Genomic DNA, 19,980 nt, shown 5'->3' with positions numbered 1-19,980 from the left:
GTAACAGGAGGGTGGGGTGCCCCCGGTTCCCACGGGAGGATGTGCCTGGCTTGTTAGAAAGACAAGGAGAGGAGATCCCTTAGGTTGGGGACCGGTGGGGTGTAACCGGTCTGGCTGACAGGGGAATAGGTGGGGAGCAGCCTCTTTTGTTGGGCGGAGGGGGGCATATCTGGTGAGAGCAGGGAACTCACAGTTAGGCCCTTGGGGACCTGTAAGGGCAGCACGTCCAATCTGAGTCCTTACAACACAGAGAAGGGGGTGGACAGTAGACACTGAAGGTGGAGGGGGGCCAGCCTGTGACTCCAGAAGACCATCCCCCGCAGAGGGGACAGCAGGTTTCTCAGTCGCAGGTTGTGGTGGTGGGTGGCCAGAGTCCAGTGGAGGAGGGAGCAAAGGGCTGGGCAGGAGGCTGGCTTCCTGGCTGTAGAGGGGGGCCTGGTTTATGGCCCAGCAAGAGGAGGTGTGGCAGGCTGGGCAAGCTGGGCAGGACAGACCGTGCATTAGGAGGGTTATACTAGAAGGCCCTGCCTGGTTCCCGGGGTGGACTGAGATCAGAGGCCTGCACCTCTTCTTCCTGGTCTTGGCCCCCTCTGCGCCTGCTGATGTCCCCTTCCAGCCAGGCTCCTGCACGACCCCCCTCCAATGTCTGCTAATGCAAGCCCTGTCTGCCCTCCGGTCCCCACTGTCGGCCCAGGGCTTGGCCTAAAGCCGAGAGAGGGCTGATGGGGAGGCCACCCTAGAGGGCCCACTGTGCCTGGGAGCAGGAGGGGTTCAAAGGAAGTTTCCAGAAGGAGCAGGAGCTGGGCAGCCAAAGGAAAAGGGCAGAAGAACAGAGTTTGAGCACGTGGCACAAGGCCTCTGAGGAACCAGGGTGAGGCTGAGCCATCAGGGCAGCCTGGAGTTTGGACTTGGTCTCAATGAACAGGGAGCCCCCAAGAGTTGGGGCAGGAGGGAAGTGGGGTCAGCATTAGACTTTTAGAGGGCCCTGGGAGCTGGAGTAATCCTCCTAGAGGGGTCAGTGGTGCTGGCTGAAGGTGCTGGAAGGAGGGAGCAGGACTTGGACACGACACAGAGAGGAGGTGCCCCCCCCCAACCTATGCAATGAGGCCATTGCTCAGGTGGGAACACTCTGAGGGGCAGGATGGGCACCTTGCCCCCAGACAGTAAGGGGTGCCGGCCCAACTTCGCTGTAGGCCAGAGGGGAAAGGCAGGCCCAGAGAGGGCCTTGGCCGTGGGGATTTGTGGAGAGCGGCAGGGGTGGGGAGAGGGTAAAAATGAGGACCGGCAGCCGGAGGCCCGGGGGGGGGGGGGGGGGGGGGGGGGGTTGGGGGAAGCTGCACATCTGGTAAGTTCGTCCTTTGCCAGCCTGTTTCCCCAAAGAGCTCCACTCCTGAGGCCGCGTGCACTGCACAAGGTCGCCGACCCAAGCTCGGGTGGGCGCCCTGCGGGGCTGGGGCGTGAAGACGCCTCGGAGAAGCAGCCGCCTCGGGGGTGGTAGGGGCGGGGCGAGTCCGCGGTGGGGGCCATGCGGGGGCGGCTGGGGATGAGGCCGAGGAGGCGGAGGAGGCCGGGTGGGGGGCAGTCCCGGGAGGAGGCGGGTTCCAGGAGGATAACGACCCGCGTAAAGGGAAGTTGGGGGCGAAGGACAGCTCGGGTCCGAGGAAGGGGGTGGGCTTGGGTTGGGCCTGGCCGGGGGTGAGTCCAGGGTGGGGTCAAGCCTGGGCAAGGGGCGGGGCGAGACCGGAGAGAGTCCTTGGAGAGGGTGAGTCCCCGGAAGGGAGCGGGGGCGGGTCAGGGTCCGGAAAGGGGGCGGATCGGGAGGCCGGGCAGGGAGGGGGCGGGGTGTAGGGGGAATAGGGGGTCAGTCGGGTCCGAGGAGATGGGAGGGCGTGGGCAAGGTATGGGGGTGATCCGCGCAGGGGTCCGGGCAGGAGGCGGGGCTGGTCCAGGAGTGGGTGGGGGCGAGTGGGTGGAGGGGCCAAGTCCGGGGAAAGGCGCGGGGCGGGGCCGGGAGGGGGTGCGAGGGGCGGGGCGGACCCTGGCGGGGGCGGGGCGGGCCCGTGGACGAGGCGGGTCCCGGGAGGGGGCTGGTCCGGGGCTGCCCCAGCTTGGCCCGGCGCGGAGCGGGGCGCATGGCGCCGTGCGCACGGCGCGGGGGCTGCGAACAAAGGGCCCCCGGCGGCGCAGGGGGCACCACGGCGCTCGGACCCCGGCCCTGGCCCAGCCCCGGCCCGGCCCCCTCCCTGGGCGCGGCGCCCCCGCGGAGCCGAAAAATGTGGGGCGCTCTGCTCGGCCCGCTGCTCTGGCTCCGGCTTCTGCTGCTGTCGCCGCGGGACGGAGTGTGCGCCGCGCCCCAGGCCCCGTGAGTTGCCCCGCGCGACTGAGGAGGCTGGCTGTCTTCTCGGGGAGGGGGTCCCGGGGACTGGCTCAGAGAGGTGCAGCGACCTGTCCAAGGCTACACAGCCTCCGCACTGGGCGGGACCTTGTCCCTTGACTTCCAGGGGTCGGGCTGGGAAGGGGTCCCCCTGAGCCTTCTTGAGGGGGCCACATCCAAGTACAAGGAGTCCCCAGAGCTAGGGCTGCGAGGCCAGCGCCTCCTTCCCAGCTCGCCCCCTTGGCGTGACGGGGGCTGTCGTCTTGGGTGGCGATTTCAAGTTGCCCGTGGCATGAAGGTAAGAGGTGCGTGTCTTGGCTGGGAAATAGGAGAGACCTACCGTTCCGTTTTCCTTGGGAGGGCGTGGTGGTGGGGAGGAAGTGTTTGTTTTGCTTCCACATTTTTCTTGAAGTTTGCCTACAGAGCTTCTGGTGAGTTGACACAGTGAGGAGGTGAATTAACTAGCTGCTAAGGAGAATGCCCCATGAGCTGGCGTCCTCAGGAGTATTTCCAGACCTGCCAGGCTGGGGTGAGCCCTACAAGGCCGTGGGTTCAGGGGGGCTGCCTGGAGCTGCCCAAGTTCAGCCGTTTAGGCGGGCCTCGGTCTTCATGAGGTGGCTTGTTCAAGCAGTGCTTGTTTAGTCCAGAAAATAGGCCAGTAGTGGGGCTGGGGGGGTGGTGTCACTTCCAGCCACAGCTCCTTTGGGATCACAGTTTGAGAAGTAAGACACCGTACTGTGCCGGTGCCGCTGGACCCTGTGAAATTGGAATCCAGCAAATTTTTGTCCTGATCTTTCAAAGCGGGCATCCCTTAAACACAGAGGTTTTCAGCCAGGTTAGGCCGGGTGTGGGGGGGGGGGGGTTGTTTCCCTGGTGGTCGTTTGGCAATCCCAGGGGCATTTTTGCTTGGCGTCTAGGGGAGGCAATGCTTCTGGAATCTACTGAGTGGAGGCCAGGGATGCTGCTCAACATTTTGCCACACCCAGGTCCTCCGCCACCACAAAGCTCGACCTGGCCCGAAATTACAGACCCTGCCTTCTAAGGGCCAAGTTCAGAGTCTCCGAGTGGCAGAGTTTCAAGCAGTTCTCGGGAGTGTAGGCCTCTGACTAAAGTCATCCTGGGGTGTTACCTTCTGTCGAGAGAAATGTAGTCCCTGTGCTGGAGACACGGGCTAGGAAATGAACTTGCAGAATTACTGACCCAGGGTTCTAGATTCGTCGGCCTCTAGGCCAGAGCTGTGGGATCCTGTTTTGGGAACAGCCCTGGATACCCGCTTCTGAGATCTATGTGATTTTTGCATGAGGGATCCCTGACCCCAGAAAGCAGCGTGGGTTTGCACGCTTGTAGTAAGACCAGCGCTGTCTGCTGTTTACCATACACTGCCTTTCCCAGGCTGGGACCTTCTGAGACCAAAGGATGAGAAGCCAGTTGTCGGTCGTGCCCAGGGCATGCATCAGGTCAGCAGTGCTTGGGTAGCAAGCATCCCAACAGCTGCAACTCCTGAACCTCAGGGAGAGTTCCTGTGGTTTCTTCGGGCTCTCTGGGGTCTCCGGGTGAAAAATCTACCTCAGCTCTGGACAAAGGCTTTACGAGGTGACCAAGGAAAATGAACACGGGGGTTGTATATTCCCCAGATGCTCGTCCATACTCTGCATGGGCTATGTGGGAGGCCCGAGAGGTCAGCTGGGAGATGGAAAGAGTATTCCTTTTATTTTTTTTTTAAGTTTATTTATTTATTTTGAGAGAGAGAGAGAGAGAGGAAGTGCAAGTGGGGGGAGGACAGAGAGAGAAGGAGACAGAGAGAATCCCAAGCAGTCTCCGCACTATCAGCCAGGAGCCTGACGCAGGGGGCTTGAACTCACGAACTGCCAGATCATGATCCGAGCCGAAGTCGGATGCTTGACCGGCTGAGCCACCCCAGGCGCCCCAAGAGTATTCCTAAAGGAGACGGGGTTCCCATGCTGCCGCACCACAGGACACATGGGAAGCCAGAGTCATTGCATGCCTGGGTCCGTGGTGGAATTAGATAATACACAGCGCGTACCTAGCGCGACGATGCGCTCCCGGAAGCATAGTTATGTACCCAGGGTCACCGCCCGCTATGTGAACTGCCGAGAGGAGGCGCTGCACAGGGGAGCTCGGGGTCTTTACCGGTTCCAGTCATCGCTGGATCTGGGCTGTGTACCTACCAAACTGGGGTCTTTGCAGATTCCCATCAGGGCTGGAGTTACACGGTACGTGGTTTGTACATGGTATGTCCCGAGGTCCTTGTGGGCCCCGAACAGTCCTGAAGTAGGGCAGTGCATGTAGGAACCCAGGATTCGTGAACTCTGGCCACTGTTCAAGCTGGACGGAGCGCGGTGGGCTCCCAGGGTCGGCGCTGTGGCCAGACGGTACTCAACGGGAACCCACCGCGTCTTTTGAAATGCTCGATTTGTCATGAAGTTTTAACGAAGTCCGCTTCGTCCACAATTTTTTCTACGGATTGAGCTTTTAGTGTCGTAGTCACAAAACGTCTGCCTAACCCGAGCGCACCAAAGCCTTTCTCCTATGTTTCCTTCCAGTGCTTTTAGAGTTTTACCTTTATTTTATTATTTAAAAAAAAATTTTTTTTTAAGGTTTATTTATTTTTGAGACAGAGAGAGACAGAGCATGAACGGGGGAGGGTCAGCGAGAGAGGGAGACACAGAATGTGAAACAGGCTCCAGACTCTGAGCAGTCAGCACAGAGCCCGACGCGGGGCTCGAACTCACGGACCGCGAGATCGTGACCTGAGCCGAAGGCGGACGCCTAACCGACTGAGCCACCCAGGCGCCCCTAGAGTTTTACCTTTAGATCTCTGACCCGGTTTGAGTTCACCTGAGTGTATGATGTTCGGTAAGGGTCTAAATTCGTGTCTTTGTCGTGTGAACGTGGGATTGTCCCAGAGAGGATCTTGAGAAACGAAAATCTCTCCTAATCTCATTGCCTGGCCTCCTGTTTTGCCTTTTGCCTGTTTCCTTCTGGTGCCTGGAGTTCTGCACCGTTGGGTTTCTGCCTTTGCTGTCTGGGCTCTTGGTGTTTACTGTTGCATCGTGAGCAGTTTTCGTGGTTACAGGTGAATAAGACTTCTTGATTATCCATGGAAGGTTCTAGAATAACAGAGGCAGGAACTCAGGTGCGGAGGACCTGTACCTCAGGTCGGGTGCCCTAAGGGCGTCCCAAGGCTCTCCCCTGTCCGAAGGCGATCTGCTGCATGTTCCTTCTCCTTCCGGAGCGACTGCTTTCCCATCTGGAAAGTGAGATGATGCTCCTTATTCTCCAGGAGTATCTTCACGGTTAGTTAAGCTGAGGATTTTCAGAAAGAGAGGGCCGTTTTGGTTCCACTGTTCACAGAGCATTTCCTGTTTCAGGCCATTTAGTTGATTTTCAGGGTTTTGTTCTTTAAATGCTGCAGGAAGCTCCTTGCTTCTTGCCACTGGGCTCTGGAGTCTGGCTGCCTCGGTTCGAAACCTGGGTTGGGCACATGACTTGGCTTTGTCCAGGGCTTAATTTCTGACTCTGTAAATGGGTGGTTTGAGCACATCTCCCAGGGCGGCTGTGAGGATGAAGTGGGGTCCTGTCAGTTCCTCGGGGGAGTATTTCGCCGTGTTGGTGCGGCAGGAGCAAAGGTCCTGGGGCAGAATGAGCTGACTAAAAAGGCCCGAGGCCAGAATGCAGACACTGAAGGAGGGGCGTGGCGCTGGGTAGATACAGACAGGCCAGATTCTTACCTAATCCAGGGGCTTCAGAGATGAATAAACCAGCCCCTGGTCTCCAGGAGCTCACAGGTTGGTGGGGGACACAGATAACATAAAATGACAGTGTCATCGTGGTGTGGGCAGGCATAGGTAGAAGACCACCCAGGGAGCACCCTGACGCAGCCAGAGTGGCAAGGAGGCCGGAAGTGGGCCAGTTTCACTCAGGTTCTCCTCTCCTACAGGGGCTATTTGATTGCTGCACCCTCTGTCTTCCGCTCGGGAGTGGAGGAAGTCATCAGTGTGACCATCTTTAACTCCCCGAGGGATGTCATGGTCCAGGCTCAGCTGGTGGCCCAGGGCGAGGCGGTGGCACGGAGCCAGGGAGCCATCCTGGGTAGGTCCCTGGGGTGCTTCCTTCCTCTTTCTTTGTAAAGTGGCCTTTACTGCCTGGCCAGGGCTCAGGCCGTGCGGGCACTGCTTTGTTTCTCTCCCACCCCACCTCCCAGCAGGGGAGGGAGAGCAGGTTGCCTTTTCCCCATTTTCCAGATGGGAAGAGTAAGGCCCGGGAGGGGCAGCCACCTGCCCTGTCTGGGAAATCAGAGTCCGTTGTTCCTCGGCAGCCCAGGTTCTGTGGGTGCCGTTCCGGATGGAGTCGGGAACCCTTCTGTGTCAGCTTTGGCTAGAGGTGGGGCCTGGACCCAGAGGGAATCGCAGGACCATTTCAGACCTTTTGTTGAGCTTCTAGCACCCCTGTGGTGTTAGGCCCAGACCTGGGCTTACAGCCAGACTATCACTGAGTTGAGCTCAGGCCCCCAGCCAGCCTCTCCCCTGCTGCCCTTGGTGAACCTCAGATAACAACAATGCTGGCCTCCTGGACAGAGCTGGTGAGAGCAGGGACCTGTCCAGCAGGACAGACAATTCGTTCTTCACGCAGAGTGTGATTTGGCCACAGGAGACACAGAGGCGATGTCCGGGCTCTAAGGCCCGCAAGGCAGTACCTGTCCCCCAGGGAGACGAGGGAGAGGCTGACCTGGAGTGGAAACCGGGAGAGGGTTTGGGCAGGTGGGAGCACAGCAGTCCTGTTGGCCAGTCCCCAAACCCAGATCAGGTTGGCTTCAACAACAGTGTTTATGGGCTGTCACAACTAGAAAAGGCCACTGGCATCACTGGCTGTCTCCCAGGCCCACTTCTGGATGGGCCTGTGTCTCCCCAAAGTTGAGAGAGTAAGCGGTTCTCAAGACCTCTGAGAAATGTCCCATCATTCCCTCTGATTGTTCTATCTTGGGTCATGTGCTCAATCCTGACCCAACCCCTTGGACTGGGGAAGCCAATGCTGATTGGCCCATTTTGGGTCATGTGTTCAACTCTGAACCAATCACTGTGGCTGAGGGAAGACCTATGTAGATTTGCACAGAGCCCCAAGAGAGATGGGCAGAGCCCCACCAAGCCTCATGAATTGGGAGCTGGGGAGGTGGCGCCCCCAAGGAAATCAGGGTTCTGCTAGTGGAAAATGGGGAATGAGTTTTGGGAGGCAAAAACAGTAGATGCTAAATCGAGTCTTAGAGGCTAGAAAGCCCAGAGAGTGTCAGAATGGTAAATGATTCTGTTTGGGTAAAGAGAGAGGTGATGGGAAAATAGATCTACTGGAGTGAGGTCCACTGGGGACCTCAGTCTCCTCTTCTTTCTCTCCACCCTTCTCCTTGTTCCACTCCCCTGGAGTTTTCCCTTTGCTCTCTTCAAGCTTACCTTGGGTAGGGGCCAAGGGTGAAGTGAATTGAATACAGGCTGGCCAACTTTCCCCTGAATAACTCAGCCTTGTCCATCCCCTCTGGCCTTCAGCTTTCACCACCTAGGAGGAAACATCTCATTTTTCCCAATCCCAGCCCAGGCCAGACCAGCATGACCCAGTGTGTGTGTTTGTCTACAGAAAATCCCTCTGGGTAGAAAAGGCTCCTAGTTGTAAGGCTGCAGCTCAGGGAGGCAAGAAAACACAGCTCCCAATTTAACTGTTGTCATTTAATTTTTATTTTTGTAGATAAAGGAACAATCAAACTCAAGGTAAGCTATGAATTTTTAAAATCATAAATCCTACCTTGGAAATAATTGATTTGAAATGGAGCGAGAGAAGTTGCATGTGCGGTGAGAAAAATGAAGAAAAAAATTGAGAAAAGGAGAAAACTCACCTGTAATCCCATCCCCTATACTTTTCCCTTTTGTGTTTCCCATAAATCTTCATCCACATAAAGACATTTCTAGGGATGCCTGGGTGGCTCAGTTGGTTGAGTCTGACTCTTTTTTTTTTTTTTTTTTTAATGTTTATTCTTGAGAGAGAGAGTACACGTGAATGCGCGCATGCTACGTGGGGAGGGGCAGAGAGAGGGGAACAGAGGATCTGAAGCGGGCTCTGCACTGACAGCAGCCAGCTCGATGTGGGGCTCAAACTCATGAACAGAGAGATCATGACCTGAGCTGAAGTCGGATGCTCAACCAACTGAGCCACCGGGCACGCCAAGCGTCGGACTCTTCATTTTCTCTGTCTCCCTCTCTCTCTCTGCCCCTCCCCTGCTCACGCTCGCTCTCTTTCTCAAAGCAAATAAATACACTTAAAACAAAAAGGTATTTCTTTCATCGTTGCAATTAAAGGGTAGACACCCTGTCGTTTCCTGCTCTTTTCTCTTAACACACTGCATAAACATACGTCTATGTGTTCAAGTCTCTATAATTGTAATTTGCCCTTTATTGTTAACAGCATCCTACTGGATCTTTTTTTATGTACTAATTTACTAACCCTCTCCACCTTGTACATGGTTAGATTCTTTAAAAGGTTGTTTTCAGGGTTTTGGTAATGTAATCTGAAAGTTGTGAGCGTCTTTGTGCACAAAGATCTATTAGCATTCTAAATTTTTTTTAATGTTTATTTATTTTTGAGAGACAGAGAGAGAGGGACAGAGCGCAAGCGGGTAGGGGCAGAGAGAGAGGGAGAGACAGAATCCGAAGCAGGCTTCAGGCTCCGAGCTGCCAGCACAGAGCCCGACGCGGGGCTCGAACCCACGAACCATGAGATCACGACCTGAGCCGAAGTCGGATGCTTAACCGACTGAGCCACCCAGGCGCCCCCCCCCCTTTTTTTTTAATTTTGTTTTTAATGTTTATTTATATTTGAGACAGAGAATGGAGACCTTTTTGCTTGTCACAATTGGGGAGGGCACCTAGTGGGAGCTCCGAACCCCCCAAGTGCCCAGGACCGCCTTCACGACCAAGAAAGAGTCAGCCCCAGATGTCGATAGTTGGGAAACCCTCGATAAGTCCTCTTGAACTACAGGTCGGCTTTCTTGTGAATCAGAAAGCAGGGCTGCCCTGGACAGGGGTTAAGATTACACACTGTCCCTGGCCGCTGCACATCAGAAGGCACTCTTCACAGGACTGGTGCTGTGGATTTGTAGAAGAGACCACGAAGGGCTGTATCATTCTAGGACAGGGGACCAGGGGAGCTGCAGACTAGAGACGCCCAAAAAAGGTCTTGGGCTCCTCAACTCTTAGACTGGCTCCTGCTGAGTGATTCTCAACTTGTGTGGGGGGAGATTCTGGCTCCACTGGCAGTGGCCGGAGACGTTTCTGGCTGTCATGACTCGGGGGGTGAGGGTCCTACTGGCATTCAGTGGGCGGAGGCCAGGGATGCTCCCCAACACCCTGCAGTGACAGGATGGCCCCCGCTGCAACGAATGATCCAGTCCTTCAGGGTCAGCAGCGCCGAGGTTGAGAAATGCCGTGTCGTTCGCCAAGTTCTGTGCTCTGCCTGCAGGTGCCCACGGGCCTCCAGGGCCAGGCCCTCCTGCAGGTGTGGGGTCGCGGCCGGCGGGCAGAGGAGGGCCCCCTCTTCCACAACCAGACCTCCGTGACTGTGGACGGCCGGGGCGTCTCCGTGTTCATCCAGACGGACAAGCCGGTGTACAAGCCCCAGCACCGAGGTGGGCGGCTCGTGCAGGCTTGGGGGGAGGGCTGGCCATGGCCTGAGCTGCCGCATGACTGTCTCCTTTTCTTCCAGTGCTTATAAGCATCTTCACTGTCACCCCAAACCTGAGGCCTGTCAGCAGGAAGGTGAGAGCAGCATCTAAAACCACGTGCCTGGATAAACTTAACAAAAAACCCCCCAAAACCCAAAAACACCAATAAAACCATGTGTCTGGAACACCCACCCGCCCCCCCTCCAACCGGGACCACCAGCAACGGGTCTTTCTTCCCAATTTCTTCCGGTTTCTACCTCCGTTCTCATTTTTCCCTGTGGCTCCGAGTCCCCTGGGGAGCCAGGGGGAGGTCCGTGGGGACACGGGGAGGCCAGAGCACTGGTGGGCATGTGGCAGCGTGCTCAGAGGGCGGGGGCTTTAGAGGGGGGTTTGCTCACTGCCTGTCTGTCTGTCTGTCTGTGTTGCAGCTGGAAGCCTACATTCTGGTGAGTGTAGCTCTGACTTGGGGCCGATTAACCTGCTCTCTGCTAGACCTGGTCTGTCTTCCCCCACTGTCTGCTGTCGAGGTAGATCCTGCCTGTCCCAGCATCTCCCAAGCCGGGGGCCGGGTCCATCCCGGGCCCCGGATCTGCCCTGGGACAAGCCAAGTGTGTGTCTGTCTGTAGATTTGCACACAGCTCCCTAAATGAGGAGCAGATCTGGCCCCTTTGTCCCCGTGTTCGCACACAAGTCCCTTCAGTGCCTTGAGGGTTCATTTGCTCCCGTGTAAATGGCTAATCTGGGGGCCTGTCCTCTGTGCTTGTCCCACCCGAGAGAGAGAGAGGGCTCGGGGGTGCTCATGTGCATCGGACACAAGCCGGGCGCCCTGAGTTCACTGTGCGCGCTTGTCCCCCGCAGGACCCCAGGGGCTCGAGGATGATGGAGTGGAGACACTTGGAGCCACTCTGCTGCGGTAAACCTCTTCCCGTCCCCTCCCCTTCTTCCTTCTGCGGCTTGGGGGCTGCACCTTTGGGCGGCAGGTGCAACAGATCTTCCAGGAAGATAGAATGTGCTCTGCCTGGGACCCCACCAGCCCTTCCCTGCAGCGTGGCACCCCCACCCATGTTTCTCTGGTCCCGGCATCCGGCTGGGGCTCCTGCACATAACTTGAGGCCTTTCGGGACCATCACGGTCTTGTTTGTGGGCGCCAACCCCCCCCCCCACATCTTCCTCCCAGCGCAGGTGTTTCGTGTCATCATCCCCTCGGGGGCTCCTGGACCCCCGACTGCCACTGCGAGCCGGATGTAAGAGTGCAGCGTCTCTAGAAGGCTTGGGGAGGGCTGACGAGCAGGGACAGGGCTTCCTTGAGTTCGGAGTCTGGGGCTGCGCGGGCTGCGGCGGAGCCAAGGGCAGGACAACTCTCTCTCTTTTCCTGTCAGTGGGGCACTGATGTTGCCGCTGACAAAGGGTGAACTTCCAGGCCAGCGGGGGAAGCAGACATTGACTAAGCGATAACAGGCGATGATATCCGCCATGATGAGTGCTAGGAAGGAGAAATACAGACCGAGAGAGAGCAGAATGGGGTTGTCGCCCAGCCTGGGGCAGCAGAGACAATCCTGGAAGGCTGCCGGGAGGAAGAGCCTTTCCAGCAACGAAGTGAAGAAGGAGCAGAAGTTAGCCAGGAAAAGTGGGGGACAGGGAACGCGTTCCAGACAGAGGCCAGTGGATGTCAGGGAGAGTGAGGCTGGGAACAGGAGGGAGGCCCCGGGAGTCAGGAGTGCTGACAGCAGAAGCAACAGTGAGATTGGGGACGTCTTGGATTGCGGGGAGGTGTGTGGACTTGATCTGAAGAACACAGAGGAAGGGAATGGCTAGCCTCCCGTTTAAAACACCCCTTGCAGGGCGCCTGGGTGGCTCAGTCGGATAAGCATCAGACTTCGGCTCAGCTCGTGATCTCATGGCTTGTGAGCTCAAGCCCTGTGTCGGGCTCTGTGCTGACGGCTCAGATCCTGGAGCCTGCTTCGGATTCTGTGTCTCCCTCTCTCTCTGTGTCCCTCCCCCACCTAGGCTCCCTGTCTCTCTCTCTCTCAAGAATAAATAAACATTAAAAGAATTTTTTAACCCCCTTGTGATATATGTAGACCAGAGGTGCTCAACTGGTGTGATTTTGCTCCTGGCTGAGGCCCCATAGAAAAAATGCACGCTGGTGACATGTACCCTAAGTGTCCTCTGACCACCAAAGGCTCAGAATACGTGAGGAAAGGGACCTTTTGCCGTCGCGTTTTCCAATTCCAGAGTGGCGGAGAGAAGCAGAGGGTGCTGTTGGAATCTGGGTTTTCGCGGGAGTCCCAGTGAGAACTGCCAGCACGGTGTCACTGTTGGGGACAGGCAGAGCGCGTCACACTCAGGAGGGAAAGATCCCCCAGCGGTTTGGAGTCTACGCACCCCTTCAGACTCCCCCGCGGCGGGGCGCGTGCAAAATGCCGCCCTGACTCTCCTCCCAGTATCCGCTCCAGCCGGGGTTCCAAGGAGCAGACCCAGGGCAAAGGCTGCCCCCTGTCCCGGAGGCCGCTGGCATTTCCGGCTGCCCATTTGCAGGGAGAGCAGTGCCCGGTCTTGAAGCCTGTTGAGAATCTGTGTTCAGTTTGGGTAGCAAACTGGTGGGCAGGGGGTGGGTTCTGCCCCCAGGGGACATAGCATTACGTGGGGGATACTTGGGGGTCGCCGTGACGTGGGGGGAGGAGCTACTGGCATCGCGTGGGTGGAGGCCAGAGATGCCACTCAGTGTCCTACGATGTCCCCAACCGTGGACTGCGACCCAGCCCCAAATGTCAGCAGTGCCGAGGCTGGGAATTGGCTCAGGCGGGAAGCAGAGTGGCTGAGCGTGGTGGCCTGTCTCCATGGCCTGTCACCTCCCTGTCCGCGTGGCGTCTTGGCCACAGGGCTCCCCCAGGAAGCTGAAGGGTGACCTGCGGGGGCGCTTGTTGGGCACAGACCCCCGCCAGCCCGGGCCTTGGCCTCGTCTCTGGTTTCCCCGAGGTTTGGCTCTGGGCAGGGTGGGGGGTGCAGGTCCCCGGGGTGCCTCTGTTCCGTCCTCGCTGCGCCCAGCTGGCACCCTGCATGTGCACTCGCCCCAGGATGACGGGTGGTCTCTCTTCACACAGGCGTCGCCAACATGACCTTCCCCCTGTCCGACCAGCCGGTGCTGGGAGAATGGTTCATTTTTGTCGAAATGCAAGGCCACGTGTACAACAAGTCCTTCGAAGTTCAGAAGTATGGTAAGCCAGAGAATGTTGGGATCTTGGGATTTCACATCTGGGAGAAACCACAGACTCAGTGGTGACATCGGTGATGGGGGTGAGTGGCAGGAGCCCCGTTCACTGGGGGATCAGTGCAGACAGCTGGGCACTTTGTCATTTCCTTCTTTAAAGGATTGTCATGAACCATACGTGACAAAATTGGCCGTCTTAACTACTCGTAAGTGTATACTTCTGTTGTGTTAAGGATATTCATGTTGTTGGACAGCCATCACCAGCATCCATTTCCAGATCTTTCTCATCCTTCCAGACTGAAACTTGGTCCCCATTAAACGCTGACCCCTTGTCCCCTCCCCCAGCCCCTGGCACCCTCCATGCTACTCATTGTTTCTCTGGGTCTGACTCGTCTAGGTGCTTCATGTGAGCGGGATCATACGGTATTATCCTTTTGTGTCTGGCTTATTTCACTCAGCATAATGGCCTCCAGATTCATCCATACTGTAGCAGGATTCCCTTCCTTGTTTTAAATTTAAATTTAAAATTTTCATTTTGAGAGAGAGAGAGGGAGAGAACACGTATGCAAGTGGGGGAGAAGGGCAGAGGCAGAGAGAGAATGTTACGCAGGCTCCACCTCGGTGCAGCCCCTGACGCGAGACTCGATCCCACAACCCTGGGATCATAACCTGAGCCGAAATCAAGAGTCGGAGGGATGCTCAACCAACTGAACCACCCAGGCGCCCCAAATTTCCTTCCCTTTTAGGTCCACTTCTTTTGGTTCTTTCATTGTTTTCCTGAGGAAAGGCATTTCTCGCCTTGTGTAACAAGCTCGAAGGACCAGGGTCTTTGTGTTTCCTCTGTGCTGCTCCCTTGCTCCCCAAGCTGCACAGGGCGACCAGATGGCTGGATGCTCCCAAGGCTGAGTCGTGAAGCAGAGAACCCCTCCAGCTGCAAGCACTCTCCAGCCACCCCTAGTTGGTCTAGGACCTGGCCACTTGGGCGCTTCTGGGCTGGGCTGCATTCAGAGCATGTGGCCTAAAAGTGATGAGCTGTGGACCTCCTGAGAAAAAAGGGGTGTGGGTCTCTCCGAAAATAGGAAATAGAGGTGGGTCAGCAAAATCCCCAGAATGCTGCCCTTATTCAGCGAAGGGTGGTGTGGATTTCTGTGGGGTTGGCTGCTCCGTGGCTGGGGCTGCGGCTTTGCTGTCACGTCTCCAACACCTCCGGTACTTTCTGAGGCCACCCCAGCAGTGGAAGCCGCCCTTCCCTCCTCTCTGCTCTCTCCTTCCAGTGTTGCCGAAATTTGAGCTCCTTATTGACCCGCCCCACTATATCCGGGACCTGGACACATGCGAGAAGGGCACCGTGAGGGCCAGGTGAGGAAGAGGTGGTCAGCATGGGTAAGCCCCTCCCCCTGGGGGGCGGGGAAACACGCCCAGGACACGCCCCCACCGCAGGCCCCTCCCTGGGACACGCCCCCATGGCATGCCCCTCCTCCCTCAGGTATCCTCCTCCTCCTCCTGGGGGGAGACCCCCAGGGACCCCTTCCAGGGACTCCCTCTTCCTTGCAGACAGCACCCACAGCGAGTGGGCTGATCCACAAGGGATTTCTTGAAGGGGTTGCCTGTCTAATGACCAGGTTGATGACCAGGTCCAAAGTGGGCATCGACCAGACGGTGTCCAGAGACACTGTCCCTTTTGGGGGCTCTGAGGGAGAGCCCACCCAGCCTTGTGTTCCCGCTGAGCTCTGCCACCTGCCAGAGGTTGTGGCCGAGGCAGTTCTCCTGCCCTCCTCTCCTCCAGCTGTGTGTGTGTGTGTGTGTGTGTGTGTGTGTAAAGTAATCTCTACCCCAAACGTGGGGCTCGAACTCACCACCCTGAGATCAAGAGTCACACGCTTTACTGACGGAGCCCGCCAGGTTCCCCAGCTGGGTGTGTTTAAAACCCAAGGATGTTGTCAACTCTCCTTAAATACAATTAAAAAAAAAAAAAATACAGTCCAGGGATGTGTTGGAGATACACACATTTTTTTAATAGTCTAGAAAATACTATCAAAGTGCCTGGCATTATTTTTGTTATTCGCTGTGATCGTCCCTCTTGCTCCTGTGCCCCTGTAAGCAGGTGTCCCCTCTACATAGGGCATGACAAAGATACGTGTAAGTTTTACCAGCATCTCTGAGAGGATAGGTTTATTCCCGTTCTCTGGGTGAGGAAACCAAGACTCAGAGAAGTCAGAGCCCTGGCTCAGAACTGCACTCACCAGGGCTCTGAGACCCAGGCTTGCCTGGTGCCCACGGCTGTTTGCTCCTCTGTACTGTCCTGCCCCGACAAGTTGGCCAGGCCCTGTGGTCGTCTCACATACCCTCCTGCTCTTGGGTTCAGAGTTCCTCTCTGACCCTTGGTCTCTTTTTCTGTCAAACATAAGTCTTGGGGCAGAGGACTGTAGGCCCCTGACATTATCTCTCCTGGCTCTGGGTTGTGGAAAGGGCTGTAAGCAGAGAACGTAGGAGGGCGAAGGAGCCCTGTATCAGCTGCCATACCAGTGGCCACGACACGGGGGGCTTGGTCTCCCTTCCTGAGACCGACCCTCGCCTGCTGCTCTGTGTGAAATTAACTCCCTTTATCCTTTTGTTCCAGGTATACCTTTGGGAAACCTGTCTCGGGGACCTTGACGATCAATATGACTGTAAATGGCGTGGGGTACTACAGCCAGGAGGTGGGGCGCCCCGTCCTCAGAACCACGAAGGTAAGGAGCAGGGGCCCCAGGGCTGCTTAGCCCGTGGATCCCTTCCCGCAGGGAAGGCTTCGGCTGCGTGATGGTTCATTTTATTTTACTTTCTTTTTTTTTTTAAGTTTTTTTTTTTATTGAGAGAGAGAGGGCACCAGTGGGGAAGGGGCGGAGAGAGAGAGAGGGCTAGAGAGTCCCAAGCAGGTCCTGCACCACCAGCACAGAGCCCGACGCGGGGCTCGAACCCACAAACTGAGATCATGACCTGAGCTGAAGTCGGACACTTAACCGACTGAGCCACCCAGGCGTCCCTTATTTTTTTTTTTAAGTTTACTTATTCATTTTTGAGAGAGAGAGAGAGAGAGAGAGAGAGAGAGAGAGAGAGAGAGAGAATCCCAAGCAGGCTCCGTGCTGACAGCACGGATGTGGGGCTCGAAGCCACAAACCGTGAGATCATGACCTGAGCCGAAACCAAGAGTCAGACGTTTAACTGAGCCACCCAGGCGCACCCCCCACCCTCGCAAAATAGTTTCATCGAGATACAATTCACATACCATACGATTCAAATATTTATGTAGAATGTAGGATTTGGGGGTTGGGGGCATATTCAGAGTGTGCAACAGTTGCCTCAGCCCAGTTTTAGGATAATCTCCACCATCCCCCCCAAATCCCTCATGCCCTTTTGTGATTAGTCTGTTTCCACCCCCAGCCCTGGGCAACCACAGATCTGCTTTCTGTCTCTATGGATTTGCTCATTTTGGACGTTCCGTACACATGGAATCACACACTATATGGTCTCTGCGTCTGGCTTCTTACCCCCCAGCACGATGTTTTCAAGGTGCATCTACAGTGTAGCGCGTGTCAGGGCTTCATTCCTTTCTGTGGCCGAGTAATATTCCATCATGCAGAGGGACCACATTTTGTTTATCCGTTTGCCCGGCGATGGCCATCTGAATTGTTTTCCCCGTTTTGGCTATTACCGCTGCTGCTGCTCTGAATGCTCGCGTCCAGGTTTTTGTGGGGCTGGCCGTGTTCATTTCTCTTGGATGTGGCGTCCCTAGGTCGTGTGGTATGGAATTAAGTAAAGAAGCCACCTGAGTAAGAACGTTCAGAGGCCGTTGATTCGGAACTTGCTGTAGCAAGGGAGTCAGCCGCCATCACCTGCGTTTGGCAGACTTGAAGCTTGGTCGTGAGAAACAGGGAGGGTTTCGCGTGTGCCCCGGTTGGAGGCTGTGGGTGTTTGGGGGAAGCTGTCACCACCTAACTAGAAGGGGAGCATCCGGTGAGATTGGTTAGGGGTGCATGTGTGGCTTTCTCAATTCGTTCAAAGAAGTAAGGGCAGCCGGCTGGGTGGCTCAGCCGGTTAAGCGTCCCACTTTAGCTCAGGTCATGATCTCACGGTTTGTGGGTTCGAGCCCCGCGTCGGGCTCTGTGCTGACAGCTCAGAGCCTGGAGCTGCTTCCGATTCTGTGTCTCCCTGTCTCTCTGCCTCTCCCCTGCTCATGCTCTGTGTCTCTCAGAAAGAAATAAACATTTTTTAAAAAATTAAAAAAAAAACAAGAAATAGGGGTAAAAAATCAGAGAAGCTGCCCGTGATTAATCAAGTCCTGGCCGTGTGGGGCTGGTTGTTATGGGGGTTTGGCTTCTTCCTAGGGGTCAGACTTTCTACAAGGCTGGTGTATAGGCAATGGGTTGGCCATTTTTCTATGTGGTCTGGCCAACCTGTTACCCATTTGTAGATTCAGTGGTAGCTATGTTTAGCCATTTGAAACTCCCAGACTGTTTTCCACGGCGGCTGCATGATTTCACACTCCCGTGCGTGTAAAGTTTTATAACCTGGCTCAGTTGTGAGCGTGCCGCCCCGTACGTGCACACACATCCTGGGGATCCTCTGTCTCTGCAGGGGCCTCCGGCACTGAACCCTGTCCTCCCTGCAGGCTGTGGTGCCCTAGCCTTAATTGTCTGGTTTGCTGAGTAATGTACTCCAAAGCTGTTCCTGGATGGACTTATTCGCCCGGCTTCTGGCTGGGTCCTGGGGTAGGGGGTGAATGGGAGCGTTCTGTGCCCCAGGAGCGGGAGCGAGTGCTCCAGAGTGGGGGTGACTTGGTTCAAATCCCTGTCCTGCTGTCTGTGGGAGGGTGAGCAACTTACTACAGAAGCTCTTACTACAGAAGCCCTGGTGGGACTGATACCCCTCCTCCCTGGGTCATATTGCATATCCAACAAGGGATCCAGTGACCCCCTGGCCCTCCAAGCGGCTGGAGAGTCCTGGACTTCACATGCGTCTTTGAGAGTCATTCACTGAAACCACTCTGACCCCGAGTGAGCACGTTCTGGGCATTTCCTGCCTCCAGATCCACGGCTCCCAGGACTTCGACATCTGCGTGAAGGACATGATCCCAGCCGATGTCCCCGAGCACTTCCGGGGCACCGTCAGCATCTGGGCCACGGTGGTCAGTGTGGACGGGAGCCAGCAGGTGGCCTTTGATGATTCCACTCCTGTCCAGAGGCAGCTGGTGGACGTCCGCTACTCCAAAGACACCAGGAAGCAGTTCAAGCCTGGCCTGTCCTACGTGGGGAAGGTAAGCGCTGGGGATGGGGCCCAGCAGGGGCTGTCTGAGGGTGCAGGCTCCACACCACCTCCCGCCCCAGCTCCCCCGCCCCCCGAGGACCACCGAGAATCCACGGCAGTGGGTCCCATCACGGTGACTCTGCGGAGGACGGTGTCCTTTAATTACATTGCATAACTTTTGCTATCTGGGGACCAGGGCCTCCTCTGCTGACTGTGGCAAGAGCTGATACTGGGCCCAGGGTGAGGGGACTGGGCATTTTGCTCCACCTAAAAGGATGGTCTGCTTTAGTTGACGTAGATAGACATTCGTGTATCTACGGCGTTAAACCAAGGCGTTGTAAAGCCACTCATTCGGTTTCTCTCAGGCACTGCCTTTCCTATTTGGGTCGACTTATTTCTGGATGAGCTAATATCCAAGGGAATGCCCCAAAAGGCAGATCTCCTGTCCCTGAGACAGACTGATTCGATCTCCTGGGGGAAAGTGGCGTTTTGTGTGTATGTGTGTGTTTTCTTTAATGTTTACTTATTTTTAAGGGGGGTGAGGGGCAGAGAGGAAGACACAGAATCTGAAGCGGGCTCTAGGCTCTGAGCTGTCAGCACAGAATCTGATGTGGGGCTCAAGCTCATGAACCGCAAGATCATGACCTGAGCTGAAGTCGGAGGCATAACCAACTGAGCCACCCAGGTGCCCCAAATGTGGCATTTTGAATAGGCCCCCACCTCCTGCCCACCCATCATGTCATTCTTATACACAGTCAAGTTTTAGGTGACCAGAAACCCGAGATCCTTATCCTAATTGCTGAACTGGGCATTTGTGTCCCGGGGGGCCTAGGCCAGTGGAGCCCAGTGTCACCCCAGAGGAAGCTGGCTGCACCCCTGACCACAGCTCTGCCCACCGCCCACATCGCTGGCCCCTCTAACCTTCTGTGGGTCACTCACAGGATCCCGGTGTCCTCATGCTGTGGCCTGCTACTCCTGCTCTGCTCTGAGACCTCCCTTCTGTCTGTGCCGGATCCCAGCCCCTCAGGCGCAATCACAGAGACACGGCCTGTGCGCCCCTGGCTTTGAGGGTCCCAGCTTGAGGAGAAGCTAAAGCCCAACGTGCAGGGTCAGAATGTGTTTGGAGAAGAGGCTCGGGCTGTCAGATCAATGAAAGGGAGCATTTCAGGGACCACTGAGAAATTATCTGCATTAAAGAGCAGAGCTGTAAATGGGGATCATGCCAGCCGAAGCCCCTGTCACTCTGTCACCAAATACCTGCACGGTCGAGGGGCTACTCTAGGGTTCTTCAGGGCCCACTGGCCATATGTCTTTCACACCATCCCTGTCTTCTGAACCCCTCTTTCCGAGTGCCTCTTCTACGTCTGAATGAGGTCTGAGCATCACACG

General features: G+C 56.3%; 1 protein-coding gene across 7 annotated transcripts in view; it reads left to right on the top strand.

The window, feature by feature from the left end:
* Positions 1-2,086: 2,086 nt before the first annotated feature.
* Positions 2,087-19,980, top strand: part of CPAMD8 (C3 and PZP like alpha-2-macroglobulin domain containing 8) — an 83,555-nt gene continuing 65,661 nt past the window's right edge. For 2 of the 7 annotated variants that reach the window (XM_045492457.1, XM_045492454.1), the window contains exons 1-11: positions 4,268-4,608; positions 6,336-6,487; positions 8,129-8,151; positions 9,896-10,061; positions 10,139-10,191; positions 10,526-10,543; positions 10,956-11,010; positions 13,202-13,315; positions 14,583-14,667; positions 15,929-16,037; positions 18,374-18,601. In XM_045492457.1, coding sequence (XP_045348413.1) covers positions 4,355-4,608; positions 6,336-6,487; positions 8,129-8,151; positions 9,896-10,061; positions 10,139-10,191; positions 10,526-10,543; positions 10,956-11,010; positions 13,202-13,315; positions 14,583-14,667; positions 15,929-16,037; positions 18,374-18,601 — 1,257 coding nt within the window. In that variant the 5' untranslated portion in view covers positions 4,268-4,354. Of the gene's footprint in view, positions 2,363-4,267; positions 4,609-6,335; positions 6,488-8,128; positions 8,152-9,895; positions 10,062-10,138; positions 10,192-10,525; positions 10,544-10,955; positions 11,011-13,201; positions 13,316-14,582; positions 14,668-15,928; positions 16,038-18,373; positions 18,602-19,980 lie in introns of those variants that run through there. The other 5 variants (XM_045492456.1, XM_045492450.1, XM_045492455.1 and 2 more) reach the window with 3 other exon arrangements.

The sequence above is a fragment of the Leopardus geoffroyi genome, chromosome A2 (genome assembly GCF_018350155.1).
Source record: "Leopardus geoffroyi isolate Oge1 chromosome A2, O.geoffroyi_Oge1_pat1.0, whole genome shotgun sequence".
NCBI lineage: Eukaryota > Metazoa > Chordata > Mammalia > Carnivora > Felidae > Leopardus > Leopardus geoffroyi.
Note: the sequence above shows the minus strand (reverse complement) of the source record. Positions and strands in the feature narration are given on the sequence as shown.